This window comes from Leptodactylus fuscus, chromosome 1, assembly GCF_031893055.1.
Source record: "Leptodactylus fuscus isolate aLepFus1 chromosome 1, aLepFus1.hap2, whole genome shotgun sequence".
In the NCBI taxonomy this organism is placed as follows: Eukaryota; Metazoa; Chordata; class Amphibia; order Anura; family Leptodactylidae; genus Leptodactylus; species Leptodactylus fuscus.
The window spans coordinates 71,888,965-71,908,411 of record NC_134265.1 but is presented as its reverse complement, the minus strand read 5'-3'; the positions used below and the strand labels follow the sequence as shown (position 1 = coordinate 71,908,411).

The 19,447-nt window shown below is 39.6% G+C and overlaps 1 protein-coding gene across 1 annotated transcript in view; it reads right to left on the bottom strand.

Moving 5' to 3' along the window:
* The window catches only part of FER (FER tyrosine kinase), a 192,562-nt gene that overhangs the window by 41,462 nt on the left and 131,653 nt on the right, over nt 1–19,447 (bottom strand). Inside the window, exons 15-17 of the mRNA XM_075272244.1 lie at nt 17,486–17,601; nt 15,796–15,890; nt 5,160–5,283 (exon numbers count right to left, since the gene is read on the bottom strand). Of these exons, the coding sequence (XP_075128345.1) occupies nt 5,160–5,283; nt 15,796–15,890; nt 17,486–17,601 (335 nt within the window). The remainder of the gene's footprint in view (nt 1–5,159; nt 5,284–15,795; nt 15,891–17,485; nt 17,602–19,447) is intronic.

Here is a 19,447-nt window from a genome sequence, read left to right as displayed (position 1 = left end):
CTTTTATATATTAATGTTTTTTGTTTTTTTTTTACAGAGTTCACTTTGCATTAAGATTAACAGGTTAACTTTGGTTTATTTAAATGATTTTATTAGGTTTTACAGCTTTTACTAAATAAAAAATTCATTTTTCAAAAACTTTAATTTTTTTACTGTTTTGTTGATGGAGTTATGTCAGGACTCTTTATTTAGAAGGCAGTGTGCGCCGAAACGCGTGTCGGGGACATGTGGGCACATTCTTGTGATGGTACCCTTACGCTGTAATACTATGGGTAAGACTGCTAGGCATTATTCCATACATGATTATTGAGACTGTAGTTGTTATGTATCCCTTGGTCTAAACTTTCATATACCTCCTGCCTCCCTTTACGGTTATCCATGTTGGTATAAATCATTTACGTTGTTGTAGGAGGCTTGTGTGTCACTGTTCTTGAAACTCCACTAGAGGGAGTTTTCTTACTGGTAATTATTAGAGATGAGCGAACAGTGTTCTATCGAACACATGTTCGATCGGATATCAGGCTGTTCGATGTGTTCGATTCGAATCGAACATCACGTGGCAAACTCCAAAAAAATTTGATTCCCCTCCCACCTTCCCTGGCGCTTTTTTTGCACCAATAACAGCGCAGGGGAGGTGGGACAGGAACAACGACACCGGAGGCATTGAAAAAAATCGGAAAAAAGTCATTGGCTGCCTAAATCAGGTGACCCCCATTTTAGACGAATAGTGGATTTCAGATCCGGGTCATATGAGAATGTGAACTTTGTGACTATGAGACAGGGATAGCTAGGGATAACCTTTATTTAGGGGGGAATGTTATTAAAAATAACTTTTTGGGGCTCTATCGGGTGTGTAATTGTGTTTTTTGTGAGATAAACTTTTTCCCATAGGAATGCATTGGCCAGCGCTGATTGGTCAGAGTTCATAATTCGGCCAATCAGCGCTGGCTCTGCTGGAGGAGGCGGAGTCTAAGATCGCTCCACACCAGTCTCCATTCTGGTCCGACCTTAGACTTCGCCTCCTCCAGCAGAGCCAGCGCTGATTGGCCGAATTATGTACTCTGGCCAATCAGCGCTGGCCAATGCATTCTATTGGGGTGATGAAGCAGTGCTGAATGTGTGTGCTGAGCTCAACTACGACAGTGGCGTAGCCGAGAGTTCAGTGCACAGCCAGCTCTGCTATGCCGGAGATTGAACTCTCAACTACGCCGGCGGCGTAGCCGAGAGTTCAGTGCACGGCCAGCTCTGCTATGCCAGAGATTGAGCAGAGTTGGCCGTGCGCTCCGGTGGTGTAGCAGAGCCGAGGGTGCAGAAGGATTCCAGTGCAGCCTCAGAGATGTAGCCGTGATGATGCTGTCAACACTGCTACATCTGATATCGGAACACAATGGAGACTGCTGTGGACTCCACAGCAGTCTCCATTGTGTTCCGATATCAGATGTAGCAGTGTTGACAGCATCAGCACGGCTACATCTCCGGACGGAGTGTGCGCTCTAACCCTTGTGCACACACAGCTCTGCTACATCAGAGCCGAGGGTGCACTTGAACCCTTCTGCACCCTCAGCTCTGCTACATCACCGGAGCGCACGGCCAACTCTGCTCAATCTCCGGCATAGCAGAGCTGGCCGTGCACTGAACTCTTGGCTACACCACCGGTGTAGTTGAGAGTTCAATCTCCGACATAGCAGAGCTGGCCGTGCACTGAACTCCCGGCTACACCACCGGCGTAGTTGAGCTCAGCACACACATTCAGCTCTGCTTCATCACCCCAATAGAATGCATTGGCCAGCGCTGATTGGCCAGTTTACAGAATTCAGCCAATCAACGCTGGCTCTGTCGGAGGAGGCGGAGTCTAAGGTCGGACCTGAATGGAGACTGGTGTGGAGCGATCTTAGACTCCGCCTCCTCCGGCAGAGCCAGCGCTGATTGGCCGAATTCTATAAACTGGCCAATCAGCGCTGGCCAATGCATTCCTATTGGAAAAAGTTAGCTTGTGAAAATCGCAAGCTGACAGGGATTTCCATGTAATAAAGTGACTTTTATGCCCCCAGACATGCTTCCCCTGCTGTCCCAGTGTCATTCCAGGGTGTTGGTATCATTTCCTGGGGTGTCATAGTGGACTTGGTGACCCTCCAGAGACGGATTTGGGTTTCCCCCTTAACGAGTATATGTTCCCCATAGACTATAATGGGGTTCGAAACCCGTTCGAACAGTCGAACAGTGAGCGACTGTTCGAATCGGATTTCGAACTTCGAACATTTTGGTGTTCGCTCATCTCTAGTAATTATCTATTGATATCTTGACGTTTCTCGCACAGTGTTATATATGATATTTATGCAACCGCACCTCTGTTCTTATGTTCAACCTTTTTGTAGGACATTAAACGTTTCAGCTTGTTCTAACTTTAGTTGGTGGCTGATTTGTAGTATACGCCTTGTACTACTGACATACATTCCACTTGGTTATATTATTATCCACATATTGTCTTACCTTTAGTTTAGTTTATTGATTATATGGTTGTTATATACATTTGTTATACTTTGGTGTGGATTTTAAACCTTGTGATATTTATTTCAGTGGCCTGACCCATATAGGTACCTTGTGCCCACTGTCATCTGATGGTTTTGTGATATTAGTCACCTTTTAACTATCTATGTGTGTCCTTTAATAAAATTGATATTTTTGTACATTTATCATGTGGTTCGTTTTCTTCTTTCCTCTTTATTTATGGGGCAATTTTTGTTATGAATTACTTTTTGATCACTTTTTTATTGAGGATTTCAACTTGCAAACAACATTGAAATGAATGGGAGGTAAAATAACCCCCCTCCAAAAAACAGCTTTTTTTTTTTTTTTTTTTTTTTGCAGAAGCTATTGTAAAAGCCCTTAGAAAAACCTCTAGCCCTTTTTTCTGCCTTTCATTCATTCTGGGATTTGTAAGACTGAATTCTGGCAGGTCATGACCATTTCTGTTTTCCTCTAGCTGAAAACAAAATCAGCTAAAGGGTAAAAAAAAAAAAATCTGCTCCTGACTCCCATTGAAATGAATTGGAGATTTGAGAGGTGTTTTGTTTTGTTTTGTTTTTTAAAAAAGGCTGATTCCCTCCCAAATAGCCACCTACAAAAAAAAACTCCATGTGACTTACCTAAACCTTACAGCACTACACTGTCACCTATTCTACGTTTCCAGTGGGAAGAAAATAGGTGCGCAAAGGCTGCGTAGAATAAAGGGGGGGGGGGAGTAAATTTTTTTTAAAAAAAGGACTACTACTTTAAATCTCACCTAGTTTGGTGATACTGTAAAATGCTGAGGATTTTCCAACCTTCAAAATCTGGCTGGAAAATCCACAACAAATCAAACCAGTGTGGATATACAAGGATTTGCTTCCCTCCTCCCATGCAATAAAGCAGAGTGTGACCGTTTGATACAAGTAACATTTAGCATTAACAATACATTGGTAAAACCTGCCACATATGAAGTTTTACAATATTTTAACTTCATTTACAGTAGCTACAGTAATATCACTCATGCTGCTACATTACATTACCCAGGGGCTTCCTGATAGCCAAGCTGCTAACTTTATAAATGTATTTGTAGAACGAGACTCAGCTCAGCAACATACTCTAGAGGAGTCTTTAGAATACATGAACATAGCTAGAATGGTAGTTCATCATCAGTAGAAATGCCAGTGGCATTCAACTGATTAAACTTTCTACAGCGTAGTCTCGCGTTGCAACCAAGAATTATTAATCTGTCTGATTTGGTAAATTTGTTATAAAATGTCGCATAACAAATTCTACGGAAAAGACAGCAGAAAGATGATTTGAGGGGAGTTGAGATTAGAAAAAAAAACCCTCTAAAAAACAAAAAACAAATTATAGAATCTGTACCGTGCTTTTTATAGCTGCTGTAATAAAAGTTAAAGAGTTTCCTTTACAGACAAGAAACCAAGAGGTCCCCTAGTGTGCTATAAATGTTAAGAGGTCCAATTAAGTAGTGGACTCGAGAGATCGAGTGTTAAATGAATTGGGCACAGTGTATTTTCAGCAGGCATTTCTCGATAAAATTACTTCATCAACTGTCAGGCCTGTCTGCCGCTTCTGTTCTAACAAAACATTACTGTACAGCAGAAATCATAACTCTTAAAGATGGATTTGATAATAAAAATAAACAAAAGAAGAAGCAAAACTATAAAGAAACTATAACCGTGCCTATGTGACGTAACACATCCATCAAAAAGTTTTCAGCCAACACCCTCCAAAAACATTTCCAGGAGAAAAAGGGGTTGAAACAGACCTCTCTATTATGGGACCAATATCTAACAGCATAATAATAAGACCAAAAATCATCAAAATAGATATATCACATTTAAAGGGATTCTATCATTGTGATTTTCCAATTTTAACTAAGGGGGCGTTCACACTACCGTCGGTGTCCGACAGGTAGTGTCCGCTCCTAGTGTCCACTCAAAATCTGGCACAGACATTAGGAGCGGACACTAGCTGTGTCCGTGACACTTGTCATTTATTTAAATGGGCATCGGGTGCGTTCTTTTGCACTCCGTGCCCTTCCTTCCCTGTCCGCAAGTGAAGATGTCCGACTTCTCAAGCGGACAGAAGAACCCTGCATGTCGGGTTTTTCTGTCCGCTTGAGAAGTCGGACATCTTCACTTGCGGACAGGGAAGGAAGGGCACGGAGTGCAAAAGAACGCAACCGATGTCCATTGAAATGAATGACAAGTGTCACGGACACAGCTAGTGTCTGCTCCTAATGTCCGTGCCAGATTTTGAGCGGACACTAGGAGCGGACACTACCTGTCGGACTCCGACGGTAGTGTGAACGCTCCCTAAGCCTATGCTCAAGTAACCCCTTTGGATACAGTATAACAAACATTTGTGATTTCCTGCATAAGATTGAAATGAACTCAGAACATGATGAAAAACATAAAAAAGAAAGCATAGAAGATTAAATATTCTGATAACCCTTTTAATTTCAAGGAAAACCACTTTTGTGAATTTTCATGAGATATTTGATACATGGAGGAATACATATTTCAATCATGCTTTAAAAAAAAAAAAAAAAAGCAAAGTAATCGGGGGAAAAAAAAACTGAATCAGCACAAAAGAATTTTCATCATACTGGTTTAGAAGGTGAATACCTGTGTATACAGTTTTTTGACTCCAGATAGGCCATGCCAGAAGCAGCATCCAAAGAAAACTTCACAAGCTGTTTAGTTTTCATCTCATCTTTCCTCTTTCTTAAAAAGGTCAAGAAATCACCACCTGAGAAAACAGACAAAAGGACAGTGAGGCCTAAGAGAAACTGGAATTGTACTTAATAAAAAACATTTGTAAGCAGATAATGTAAAAACAGACAAAAATGTCATAAACAAACATCACTTATGAAAAGGGAGTCTGTCACCAGAAGCCAGCACATCAGCCCAGCCGTGCAGATACATATTGTTTGATTCAGGAGACCCTAACCTATAATTCCCATTGTGAATCAGAGCCTCTATTGCTGATGCTAAAGTTCACATCTCCACTAGGGGACTCAAAAAACGGAGACCCAATCTGCTTAAAAAGCGGTTACTTGTGGACCCCGTAGAATATAATGGCGTCTGTCAGGTTTCTTCCCCCAAAAATGCCAAGATTTTCCAAGCAGAATGGGGGCAGAATCCTTGAGTGGTCACACAGCACAAGTGTGAATTCAGCCTCATAGATCGCCGTCTATGTGAATATACAAATAAGCTCTTTGGAGCAATGAGGGTGTTTATGGTTCTCCAAAGAGATGATCAGCAACACTTTAGTTGTCGGGTTCTGATGACAGAGTCCCTTTTAAAGAACACTCAATGGGCCAAAAGCTGTTTTCCCCAGTTCCCCCATAAGGCCATATTTAGACAGTAGTAGAGAAAAAATTGTCGGCAATAAATGGATGATTTTCTTCATGCATGTGTCCAGTTCTTATGATCATGAATAAGATGGGCCAGGTGGTGGTTGAAGGTAACTGTCTCCAATAGTTTCTCATGGACTAAAGGACACGTTGCTGCATGTTATACAATACATGTGTATGGGTCTGGATTCTGTTTGTTGTACAGTCATGGCCAATCCTTTTGGTTTTCACAAAGTTTGGTTCTTCAGTGCTGTTAGTCATATCTTTATATGGTTACTGAAGTATAATCAAAAGCATTTCATAAGTTTTTACAATTTTATTGAAAAATATAACAAATTTATGCAAAGGCTCAATGTTATTGGTGTTATCAAATCTTCAGCAGTTCATCATGGTATGCTGGATAGTAGCTTCTAGGCCAAAACCTAATAACAACCCATACTAACCTAACCATTGCTTGCGGTTTAGCACTATTTTTGAGGATTGGTCACAGGTTCTCATTGGGATTGAGATCTGAGGAATGCCTGTGCCATGGATCCAAAATTTAATGTTTTGGTTAAGTAGGTGCTCCATCAAGCTACAAGAAGCATTGTCATCACCAACTTGCTCCTGGATTGTTTGGAGAAGTTGATCTTGAAGGATGTTAAGATATCATTCTTTATTCATTGTCTGGACATTTATTCTTGGAGAAGCTACCTTATCTAGTGACAGACTGGGTTCTCAAAGCAGCCCCATCTCATCAGACCCCCATGCCCACCGAACAAAGACTTCTTGAATCTAATATATGCTGAACTATTTAGGGAACATAGGTGTGCCCTGCATTTCTCCAATCATGGTTGGAAAAGGGGACAAAGTCCTAGGCGTCACCAGAGATTGTCATGGTAGAAAAGGTCAGATGATTGAGGAGGGGGTGATAAGTGACATCCATGTGAATTCAGCTGCTATGAGTGAATGTGTCTCCATGTTGCTTTGAAACTGGATGAAACTCTGCCAAGTAAAAGGATCCACAAGCAATGCCTGTTTCAACGGCCAAACTGTCTCCTGTACTTTCATTCTTACCTAACACCAAGGATTCCCTGAAACACACAGAAGTGTCCCAGGGGAACCCTCACCTTGTTAGGACCTCCTTATCACTGCACTGCCTTAGGGCCTTCAAGAGTGTTTGGTGTCAGTAGTCACTGTGAACAGTGTAGCCAACATCTCCGGCCTTCTCCTAACTGCACCATTTCCACATTGCTAACCCCACAGTGTTGCACAAAAATTTAGCAACATTTTGTATTTTTAAACCACTCAATCCACTTTTGAAAATTTGGTTGGGTTAAACTGTCCAGCAGTCGACAAACAACATTTATTAAATATGACATCGTAAAAAGGTGAACAAAATGGTTATAATCTCACTCCTGTATGGGGTGGCATATAAAGTAACATCTTAAAGAGGACCTTTCATGGTTCGAGGCACTGGCAGTTCTGTATACTGCTGGAAAGCCAACAGAGCGCTGAATTCAGCGCACTGTCGGCTTTTCCGATCTGTGCCCCGGGTAAAGAGCTATCGGTCCCGGTACCGTAGTGCTCTATGGTCAGAAGGGCATTCCTGACAGTCTGGCAGGTATGTCCTCCTTCTCAGCAGTGCCTATCACGCTGTAGAGTGTGAGCGGGGAGGAACGCCCCCTCCCTCTGCTCGTCCATAGACGAGTATTACCAGGAGGGGAGGGGGCGTTTTCCCCGCTCACACTGTACAGCGCTATTGGCGCTGCTTGTACAGAAGGACGTACCTGACTGTCAGGAACGCCCTTCTGACTGTAAAGAGCTACAGTACCGGGACCAATAGCTTTTTACCCGGGGCACAGATCGGGAAAGCCGACAGTGCACTGAATTCAGCGCACTGTTGGCTTTCCAGCAGTATACAGAACTGCCAGTGCCTCGAACCATGAAAGGTCCTCTTTAAGATGTTACTTTATATGCCACCCCATACAAGAGTGAGATTATAACCATTTTGTTCACCTTTTTACGATGTCATATTTAATAAATGTTGTTTGCCGACTGCTGGACAGTTTAACCCAACCAAATTTTCAAAAATGGATTCGGTGGTTTAAAAATACAAAATGTTGCTAAATTTTTGTGTATACAGTATACAGAACTGCCTGTGCCTCGTACCATGAAAGGTCCTCTTTAAGGGGCATTCACACTTGCGTCGCCGAAACTGCAGGAAAAACAGCTTTGGGACGGCTTAACGGCGGTCAGTTTAAAAACCCATTCATTTTAATGGGTTTTTAAAGCAAACCATCGATGTCCATATGCAGCCTCTCCACTTTTTTTTTTTTTTTGCATGGACACAAAGTCGGACATGCAGGAATTGTGTTGTGCTAAGCATTGAGTGAAGAACACGGCAGATCTTTAATGGTGTCAGATACTCACTGATCCAATTCTAATGACCTATGTCAAGCATTGGGTTATTAAATATGTAACTCCGGGAAAAGCCCTTTAAGGCTAGTAGTAAATTGACATCGGCTGCTTGTAAGAAGTGTAGGCGAAATTCTGTTTTCTTTATTCAACCCCTTAGCGCCAATTGTATCGCTAATAAATTAACAATGAACCAAAACATAATTTGACAAAATGTGAAAACATTTACAGCGGAGGAAAATGTAATGTAAATTCAATATCAAGTTAAAGCATATTTATAGCTGACAATATCTTGAGAAATGCCTGAACCTACATAGTTATGTTTGGAGGAAGATTAGACATACTTAGTAACCCACTGTGCTAAGTGAGGGTTTGAAAGGCTTCTATAATAGAAATATACATTAGAATTTTCTTAGCAAGGTATAGCTACTTATGCTTCACAATAAACAGGATAATGCAGGGTTATTAAACAGATTTAAGAGAAGACTGACTGAGTCTCCAAGGCTCTGGCATATTAAGCTGAAGTGTTTGTGTGAAGGATTTGCATTTTAATTGCCATCATCCTTACGTTTCTTCCATTGTGCAAGTACTAGATTTCAGGCATCTTAAGAAACAGGCTCTCCTCAGGTGATGACCTTAATGGGTTTTTTTTCTTAATGACAACTCCTGGTATGTTACACCTGCTTATCCTCAAGCTACTCCTCAGCTGTTTATGTTTGTGGGTTTAATGCAGTTTAGCTATAATACGTTTCTCATAAGGGAAGAAAGAAAGTTAAAATTAGTTTTTTGTGTTTTTTTTTTTTCTTTTTTACTACAGTACTTTTCATAGTTAAAGAAAACAAGAAGGAAAAACAAGAAACACTTTAAAGGAACGTAAAACATAAAAATGAACAGTAAATGTACTCAGATGACCTTGCCTTCACTGCTTGTCAGACTGCAGACTGTAGAAATCCTGCAAGGAAGAAATAGGTTAAACTCCAACGAATCTGCTCCATCTACTGGAGACGGACTAAGGTCTGTTTCATAGCTCTGCATTTTTTGTGGATGCCGTATGTACCCATTAATTTCAATAGAATTATTCAGATGACAGTTTTTTTTTCACACCAATGAAAGTCTATGGATCCATGAAAAAACAAAACTGATAACTGATGCTAGGTTGACACTAGTGTTAGGGTTTCCATTCCTCGGGTTCACTTAGGACCCCAAAAACAGAAACCCTATCTTCTTAAAAAGCGGTTACCTGCGGGCCCATAGATTATAATGGGGTCCTCCAGGGCTCATTTACACGGGGCAAGAGGGGGTTTTGGCGCTGAATCCACATCATAATCTGCCGTCGTGGTACGCACAACTTGGCCCTATTGTGACGTGGCTTCCTGCGTCACAATCAGGACCAAAAACCGCCAATACGCCCCCTGTGTGAACTAGCCCTAATACTGAAATTGGCAGAGAGAAGTGTCCTGCTTGCAGGACTTTTCTCTCCGCCTATTTCAAGCAGAATAGGGGACAGAGTCCCATGAATGCTAGTGTGAAAAAACCAAATCAACCATGGACAGCACATTATAAATGTAAAGCAGCTTGGGGCATGCTTTGTGAAATCACCTGAAGGTCTAATCTTTCTATCCAACTGTAAACAGACCATGGCAGGGGAGAGTCTTACAGACAGCCATACAATACTGAGGAGGTATGGCTACAACTCCTTAGACACACAGAGGAGATGTTTTGATACATTCCTCACTTAAATATGTGATAAAATAGGACCAAAGGACAGTAAAAGATGAATGTATGTAGTGCTGAAATATTTGGGCTTTTTTGCACATTTTTATGTTTAGTGTTCCTTTAAAACTGGTTGCCTTTCTACAGCAACATCAGCTATTTGTATGGGAGCTATTCACTTAGAAAAGGGAAAAGAATCTAACTTCTGGAAGAGCAAAAATTGTAAGTACAAACAACTCTAGTGGGCTTGCTCAACATTTAGTTTTGTATCCCCTTGACTGCTATTCCAGGTGAACTGGTAGGATATATCAGGAATTGTATTCATTCTCTATGAAATATTCCAATTTTGAATAAACATTAAACTGTAAGTAGGTCTATGAAATCTAATATCCAAGAGAAATAGAACCTCTATCTCTGACAAGGTAATAGTTTGGAGTCTTATTGGTATCACATTGCAATGCTAGGAATGAAATGTTTTGTAAGTATGTATCAAATATATATGTATATAACATATATGTGAATTACAAGTTTACAATGAATAAAAAGAAAAAAATTGCAGAGGTTTATAGCGAGATTATAGGTAGTCACATATTATGTATAGCTTTACTCTACTTATTCAGTATGTATTAGGATTTTGTTTGATAATTCACATGTTATAGCAATTTTCATTATGCTAGTAAGAGATGCTTGGCTGGGTTCACATCAGCGTTTGAACTACGTTCAGGGTTTCCGTCCTCGAATCTGCTTGAAAAATGCAAAGAGAAAACTCCTGCAAACAGGACTTTTCTCTCCGCATTTTTCGGGAGAAAACCAGGGCAGAAACCCAGCAGACCCCATTATAGTATATTTTTTTAGGCAGTTAGCTTTCCATTTCCAGACCCAAAGAATGAAAAGCCGGACGCTAGTGTGAACCTAGTGTAACATTGGTGGTGCCTTGAGTAATGTATTTCACACCGATATCCCAAATGAATAGGTCCTAAACAGTAAAGAAGAATACAGGGCAGTACCTGACTAGCACAACTCTGTTGGGTACACATTCACAGTGGGAACTGACCAAACTCCCAAAAACATGTAACAGGAAAGGTATTCGACTGCACTCCGGAATATTATCTGCAGATGATTTACTCAAAGTAGTCACATCAAAGGAGACAATGAACAATTCAGTTATCCATCATTGCTGCAATGTTTCGGGAACGAGTCCCCTCATCAGGCGTAGGCTTAGGACTTGAAGGTGATGGGTAGCGGTATTACAACTCAAAAAATCAGAGTTCGGTAACCGCTGGTGAGTGGTGAGAAGGTATTGCTCGCCCAAGCAATCTCTTCTCAGTCGTAGCTGTTGCGAAATGACTTCATGTATATAAAGTCGGCCTGTGTGGGTCACATTAATTTTACTACCAAAAAACATTTTCTAGAATATTCTAAAATAAGCACACTTGAATTTATACAATGATGTTCTGCCTCAACAAACAGCACATTTTAAAGTACATAGTTTGGGGGCATTAAATTTTGTTTTTCACTAAGAGCAAACTATTCATAATAGAACTCAAAGTTTTAATTAATTTGCAGGGGGAAAAAGCAGTCATCAAAATCCATACCGCACCGTATTATAAAATCTTTTTTCAGCTCCACAGTTTCCAATTATATAGTATTTAGTTACTCTGTGTTTTCATGTACTGTTAGATGAAAGTCATAAGAAGCAAGAAAACGTCTTACAGACTCAATTTCCCACAAATGACTTTTACAACAGAATGTTCTCATCTTTTTAGTATTGATTTATTGGGTTTTTAGCTTTATAGTTGGCTGAAATAGTATATGGCACCGAGCAAGATTTTGTCTTCATAAAAATACTGATCATACAAGCATAAGAAAAGAAGTCACATAGTTTATGTGTGATTAAATTCCAAGTTTTGGAGGACAAGGAGAAAACTAACAAAGAGCAAAAAAGAAGCACACTGAAAGTATAATAAAAATACATTTTTAAAAGGGACTTTTTTCTTAAATTTCACCAATGAAGACCAAAAAAAGAAAAAAAAAACTGTAAAAAAAATTAAATCTTAGGATAGGTTATCAATATTACATCAGTGGGGGTTGACTAAAATCTGGGCAGTCTGTTGTCTATGGCTCTTTACATGGTGCCCCATGATTTTTTTCTGCTAATAGCCTCATCATGGCTGCAGTACATTTTACTTTTCTCCCTGAGGTTGTCTCTATGTACCATAAGGAGCAGTCTGCCTGCTTTTCTATCCATTACTGCTACTACTAGTGGTTTCTTTACATTTAATTCTGCCAGGAGTAACTGTAAAATAGGAAACAAATATTTGACAAAAGCTCAAGTGACCATAATATGGGATATATAAGAATACTGATCTTTAAATCTAGGTCATACTGCAACAAAACAGAAAAAAGAAATCTAAACAAAATAAGGAAAGCTGCTTGCTATGACTAACATCCCATTAGTAATAACATACTTTTTTTGAGGCAGGAAACAAACATTTTTAAAAGAATTGTATAACATTTGGTCTGGAATCATATGTCCTATTAAATGAAGACTAAGGGCTAGTTCACACGGGGCAAGAGGGGGAGGATATTGACGTGGAATCCGCCTCAAAGTCCGCCCCCTGACGATAGAGGTTTATGTAGACTGCTAGCGTTCTTTTCTCCGCTAGCGGGGAAAAAAAGCGAGCTGCCCTTTCTTCAGGCGGATTCTGCGGCTCATTCAGCCACGGCGTCATGAAAGCACCCTCCGGACTAGGCCCATTCATTTGGGCCTAATCCGGAGAGGAAAACCGCAACTGAATTTGTTCACGCGGAACCCTGTGTGAACTAGCCCTAAGCCGTCTGAAAAGTTAATGACCATTTAACAGATTTGGTCTTCCTTCTGTTCAATCCTGTGATCAAATCCACATTCCCGTCCCATTTCCCAAGTTTCTCTTAGTGCTTCTCATTGGAATACAGGTGTACAGGCTCTTGCATAATGCAGGGAAGCGGAGGCTAGGGAGGGTCATTTCAAACAGTTATATCTCAGGTATTATTAAACACAATAGTGTAATATAAGAAGAGATTCTAATCTTTTATATGACATGCCTCCATGTATTATCATCAGATAATCTCAGTTGAAAAAAACACAGTCTGGATGGGCAAACTGTTGCTGTTTCTAATTCTCTATTGAACTAATATATTTTACATCTTATAGTGCCTAAGCTATAACCATTTAAAAGGGCGCTCCCCCCCCTACCTCAGCTTGCATTACACAACAGCTTGCCCATCCATTACTTGACTGTGTAGATTTGAGCTCTCAAAAGAGAATTAGCAGAAGGAACAAACATGTGGAGGATTTCAAATAAAGGAGAGCAATGATGGATGGAAAGAAATCCGTATGGACTTTTTGTAGATATCTAATCTGAGAAAAACAGTTCACTTAGATTTTGTCCAAACACCTGAATGCTGAAGAACAGAATTCCCAGGACTTGTCCTTCCCCAGCAGCCTAGAGCAGATTTACAATTTTATTGCACAATGTGCTACATAAAATAATTTCAGTGTCAATAAATTTTAAGATTTTATGAATACAAGGTTGATGTAATAGTTGAAATTGTGACCATATACCACTATACAATTAACTAGTTTCATTTATTTGATATATATATGTTCACTTTCTGTCTGACTTTGAATACACATTAAGTACAGCAAGAAAAGTAAGAGACCTGGCACTTCCATTTTTCAATAAGTTAGTTTATGGCTCCTGCAAAAACTATTTCGTAAATAACATTCTGAGGCCAAACTCTAAAGAGGTATAATGACATTACTGAAATGTAGCGTATCATCTCAGGGGCAATGTGCAGTGTACTATTATTACAGCTGTGTAATCTGCCAGCAGGTTCTAAACCCCAGTAAGAGACAAATTAAGGGAAATAAGTCTAGTTTTGCAGGATTAATGTGTGTTCCGCGCCTGGATAAGTGGGCAGCTCAAACTATTCCATCCTCATTTGTTGTGGGATATTAGGCACTAAATGAAACATTAGAACCAAACCACACTGGACTGATGCATTATAACTACAGCTTGAAAATGTGCTCATGTATTCTACATGATGAAAGTGCTCTGCTGAGCGAGGAAGATGCAAAACATGACCATCAACAAACTAATACATGTACACACAAGATATGATAATGCTTAAAAAAAAAGCCTCCAAAATAATGCTTCATATGGCACATTTCACATAGTTCGATTCCAAATTTCCAACCTCAGGATATGCATGCAGTTTTTTCAAAAAAATAAAGTCAAATTATATATATATGTAAATATATATATATATATATATATATATATATATATATATGTATATGTAAATATATGTATATATATATATGATATGTGTGTGTATAGACACATACATATATCAATCAGTATGTTTAGTATTGATTTTCAAATGCAACGTATAGTCAGAAAATAAACTATTGTTAAAATCAACTAAGGCTATGTTCACACTATTGTTATTACATTCTGCTGAAGTGACACATCATACGATGAGCACAATAGACATTAACAGCAGTAAAGTAAAGGACACAGATGAATCGCCCTCTGTCTGCCTCTGTTCCCACTGACTATAATATAAGAAACACGACAGAGACTTTGTTTTTGTAATGGAAGAAAAAGTTCTACACTTTTCAATTAATACTGTCATTTCCCTTTACTATAAAAACTGCAGAGGCCGCAAGCTGCACTGCAACAATAAAAGACTACAGACCAAGAATATGCCTCCGTCCCTGATTTCAGGTGACGACATGAAACACCACTTCATAAATAAATAGTGAATAAAATATATATCTTATTAAAGAAAAATTCAGTTCTTTTTCTTCCTATCAGAACTTGTTACTTTTTACATGTTCGTCTTCGGAGAGGGGAGTGAGGAGGAGAAGGCTGTTTGAAAATAAATATAAATTCTGAATTCTGCTATTCTCTGAGCTTTTCTGACTATGTGGAATTTTGAAGATAAGACATGGTCACTCTATAGAATGATAAAACTATCCTGCGCAGAAATCCCCCTCCTCCCCATTCCCCTCTCCATAAAGTTCTGTGTGTGAGGTGAAAACTGAGAGAGCCTAATAGGTAAAGAAGGAAACTGATTTCTTTAGTAAAATGTGCACTATGCATCAAGTTGTTTTATAACTGAAGGCTATATGTAAATATTTAAAGACCATAAGATATTTCAGATGTTTCCGCACTAAGTCTCTCTTCCGCAGAAAATATTATCAGCTTGGCGAGAGAAAGTAATACGTGATCAATGCCATCAACTGCCCCAGAGCTGAGGTCAATGGGATGACATTAGAAGAATAAGATATAGGTTTGACACTGAGTAGTGCTGGACAAATCCCAAGAGGCATATAGCCAACAAATTCAACGTCTTGCCTTTCTTTCTATTTATGTCTAAGGAAGTTTTACTGTCTAGCTACAAGGGCATGTTCACACAATTTTAACTTCTACAGAAAAACCTGATGTTTATTTTCAGTACACTCCTCCTACTTCAGCCCGAGTTACACAGTTTACACTTCAGCGCCTCTTCACGCTCATTCCATAGCCATATAACCGCATCAAAAATTGACCTTTGAACGGTTTTTATTTCTTTGGCATAGATTTATTTGAAAACAAAGGTTTTTTTTTTGGTTTTTTTTAAACACAGATTTTGGTGAATATATATATATTTTTTTACATTATATGCTTTTTACATTTCTATCTAGTGAACATGTTACGTGCAATAAAACTGAATCACCAAAGTCAATGACATATAAATGAGCTTACCCGGTACAAGCTCCATGACAATGTATATGGGCTGTCTTTGTGTGCAGACTCCAATAAGCTTCACAATATTGACATGGTCATACTGTTTCAATATTCTGTGCAAACAAGACAAAACAAAACCATTAGTAGTAATTCACTACACACGAACTTTAAGAAGAAAAAACACTACTTTTCAGCACATAATAATATCTTAGGTTCCTTATATTGTAGATTATTTGAGGAACATGGCTAAGGAGAGGGACAGCTTGCTTACATATATCTTACATAACTGTGGCTTGTAAGGATAAAAATAAATCCCTATATTCTTCTCTTTATAGTAATCAAAAATGGCTTGTGGTATGGCATGGATTCTGTCAACCCTTCAGTTCTGATAATTTTAAAAAGATAAGCGCACACAGACATAGACATAAGTGGCAAGCATAAGTTCTGCACATCTTAAGCTGTGCTTACCATTTTTTTTTTACATTTTGCTAAATAGTGCCATTAAAACACCCGATTTCCCATCAATACACACAACAGTGCTCCTCATCTCAAGTGTGTGACCCCTGAAGTCATTAAGTTTCCTTAGCTCTGATGTGTTGTACTACTCGCATCAAATATTAGCTCCCATTACTTGTGTAATGGTAGGGATCTCTGGACCAGTAGGTGCTGAAGATGGGAGTAGCACTTTGCTTGGTATTTATGGATATATATATATATATATATATATATATATATATATATATATATATATATATAGCAAAGCCACTTTTAATTAACATGTAAAATTAGGGTTGTGAAGTCAAGGGGTGGAGAGCTGACATACAAAGTCAAGCTGTCCATACTCCATCTCCTCCCCTCTTCTATGATGGACCTTCCCCTACCCCGGTGATTTCACCTGCTCCGGCCCAAAATGGCTTGCTTGTTCCACAGAAGTGAAGCGAAGCACTGAAGTTGAGTGTGCACTCCTAAGCTTTAGCTCACTGCACTGGCCCAGCTTCACTGCCATGGAACAGGTAGGGAATTTCATTGGGCTGCAGCAGTGATATCACAGGGGTCAGGGAGACCCATCGTAACAGATAGGAGGAGATAGGGTTTGGAAAGCTTTAATTTATTCGCTAGCTCTCCACCCAGTCAAAACCCTTATTAAGGCTAAGGCCCCAAGTTGCGGAAATGCAGCTTTTTTTGTTGCAGATTTTGTTGCGGTTTTTTGAGCCAAAGCCAAGTATATGGATACGAAAGGAATGGGAAATATATAGGAAGCTCTCATACTTCTCCCTTCTGCTCAATCCACTCCTGGCTTTGGATCAAAAAAACAGCAAATTCTGGAACAAAAAAAAGCTGCATTTCCGCAAAGTGGGGCCATAGCCTTAAAGTGACTTTATCAAGGATGGAAGCAGTACTTGGACATCAAAAAAATAGCACTGGACAAGAGGAGAGATACCCTCTAAGGTACTGGTGATAGCTGTAGTGGCAAAATATAGCCGATAGGTTCTCTTTAAAGCAACTACAATCAAAGTTACTGTAGTATTGCATGGCCTGAATTTGGGTGCAGATGGTACAACATTAAACAGCAATTGTGAGTGAATCTGCTCTTTAATTTGACTTGCACATTATAAGAGCATGTGATAAAAGATTTTCCAGCAGCGATCTTTATAACCATTATAATGTACCCAAACAAACATCTACTACAGTTCTCGTCTTTACCCACCTGGCTTCAGATAAAAATTTTATTTTTAATTCCTGAGGAAGATCTTCTTTGCATGTTTTCACAGCAACCGGCGTTTTATCTTTTAATGTTCCCTTGTAAACTTCACCAAAATTGCCCTATAATAGGAAAATTAAATCATGGTCAAGTTAGCTACAAAACTAGGAAATAAGTATAAAAAGCAATTCAGGAAAATAATAATGGTGTGTGTGTGTGTGTGTGTGTGTGTGTGTGTGTGTGTGTGTGTGTGTGTGTGTGTGTGTGTGTGTGTGTGTGTGTGTGTGTGTGTGTATATATATATATATATATATATATATATATATATATATATATATATACACACACTCACCGGCCACTTTATTAGGTACACCTGTCCAACTGCTCGTTAACACTTAATTTCTAATCAGCCAATCACATGGCGGCAACTCAGTGCATTTAGGCATGTAGACATGGTCAAGACAATCTCCTGCAGTTCGAACCGAGCATCAGTATGGGGAAGAAAGGTGATTTGAGTGCCTTTGAACGTGGCATGGTTGTTGGTACCAGAAGGGCTGGTCTGAGTATTTCAGAAACTGCTGATCTACTGGGATTTTCACGCACAACCATCTCTAGGGTTTACAGAGAATGGTCCGAAAAAGAAAAAACATCCAGTGAGCGGCAGTTCTGTGGGCGGAAATGCGTTGTTGATGCCAGAGGTCAGAGGAGAATGGCCAGACTGGTTCGAGCTGATAGAAAGGCAACAGTGACTCAAATAGCCACCCGTTACAACCAAGGTAGCCAGAAGAGCATCTCTGAACGCACAGTACGTCGAACTTTGAGGCAGATGGGCTACAGCAGCAGAAGACCACACCGGGTGCCACTCCTTTCAGCTAAGAACAGGAAACTGAGGCTACAATTTGCACAAGCTCATCGAAATTGGACAACTGAAGATTGGAAAAATGTTGCCTGGTCTGATGAGTCTCGATTTCTGCTGCGACATTCGGATGGTAGGGTCAGAATTTGGCGTCAACAACATGAAAGCATGGATCCATCCTGCCTTGTATCAACGGTTCAGGCTGGTGGTGGTGGTGTCATGGTGTGGGGAATATTTTCTTGGCACTCTTTGGGCCCCTTGGTACCAATTGAGCATCGTTGCAACGCCAAAGCCTACCTGAGTATTGTTGCTGACCATGTCCATCCCTTTATGACCACAATGTACCCAACATCTGATGGCTACTTTCAGCAGGATAATGCGCTATGTCATAAAGCTGGAATCATCTCAGACTGGTTTCTTGAACATGACAATGAGTTCACTGTACTCCAATGGCCTCCACAGTCACCAGATCTCAATCCAATAGAGCATCTTTGGGATGTGGTGGAACGGGAGATTCGCATCATGGATGTGCAGCCGACAAATCTGCGGCAACTGTGTGATGCCATCATGTCAATATGGACCAAAATCTCTGAGGAATGCTTCCAGCACCTTGTTGAATCTATGCCACCAAGAATTGAGGCAGTTCTGAAGGCAAAAGGGGATCCAACCCGTTACTAGCATGGTGTACCTAATAAAGTGGCCGGTGAGTGTATATATATATATATATATATATATATATATATATTACAGATTTTTTGGTTCTTCAGGTCTGTTTCTACTGAGCCTGCATTAAGAATTATTTATAAAATGACTAGAGATTTAGGCGATTCACTCTCTCAGACATAAAAGAAAGCCTATTCGGTGTCCTTCCATAACCCATACAATTTTCACTTGCAAAAAGGTGTCATACCAAAGCAAGGCATATCAAAGAAAGATTAAAAAAGAAATGTAAGATATACATAATATAATGAGTACAGGTTTGCATGTAAGAAGTTCCACTATGGCCAAAAATAGCTTCAAGATACATGGAGACTGGAAGATGAAAGAAGTACAATAAAAAAAAAAAAAACCTTTATCATCATTAAAACTCTTAAAGAGAACCTCCAGTTTCA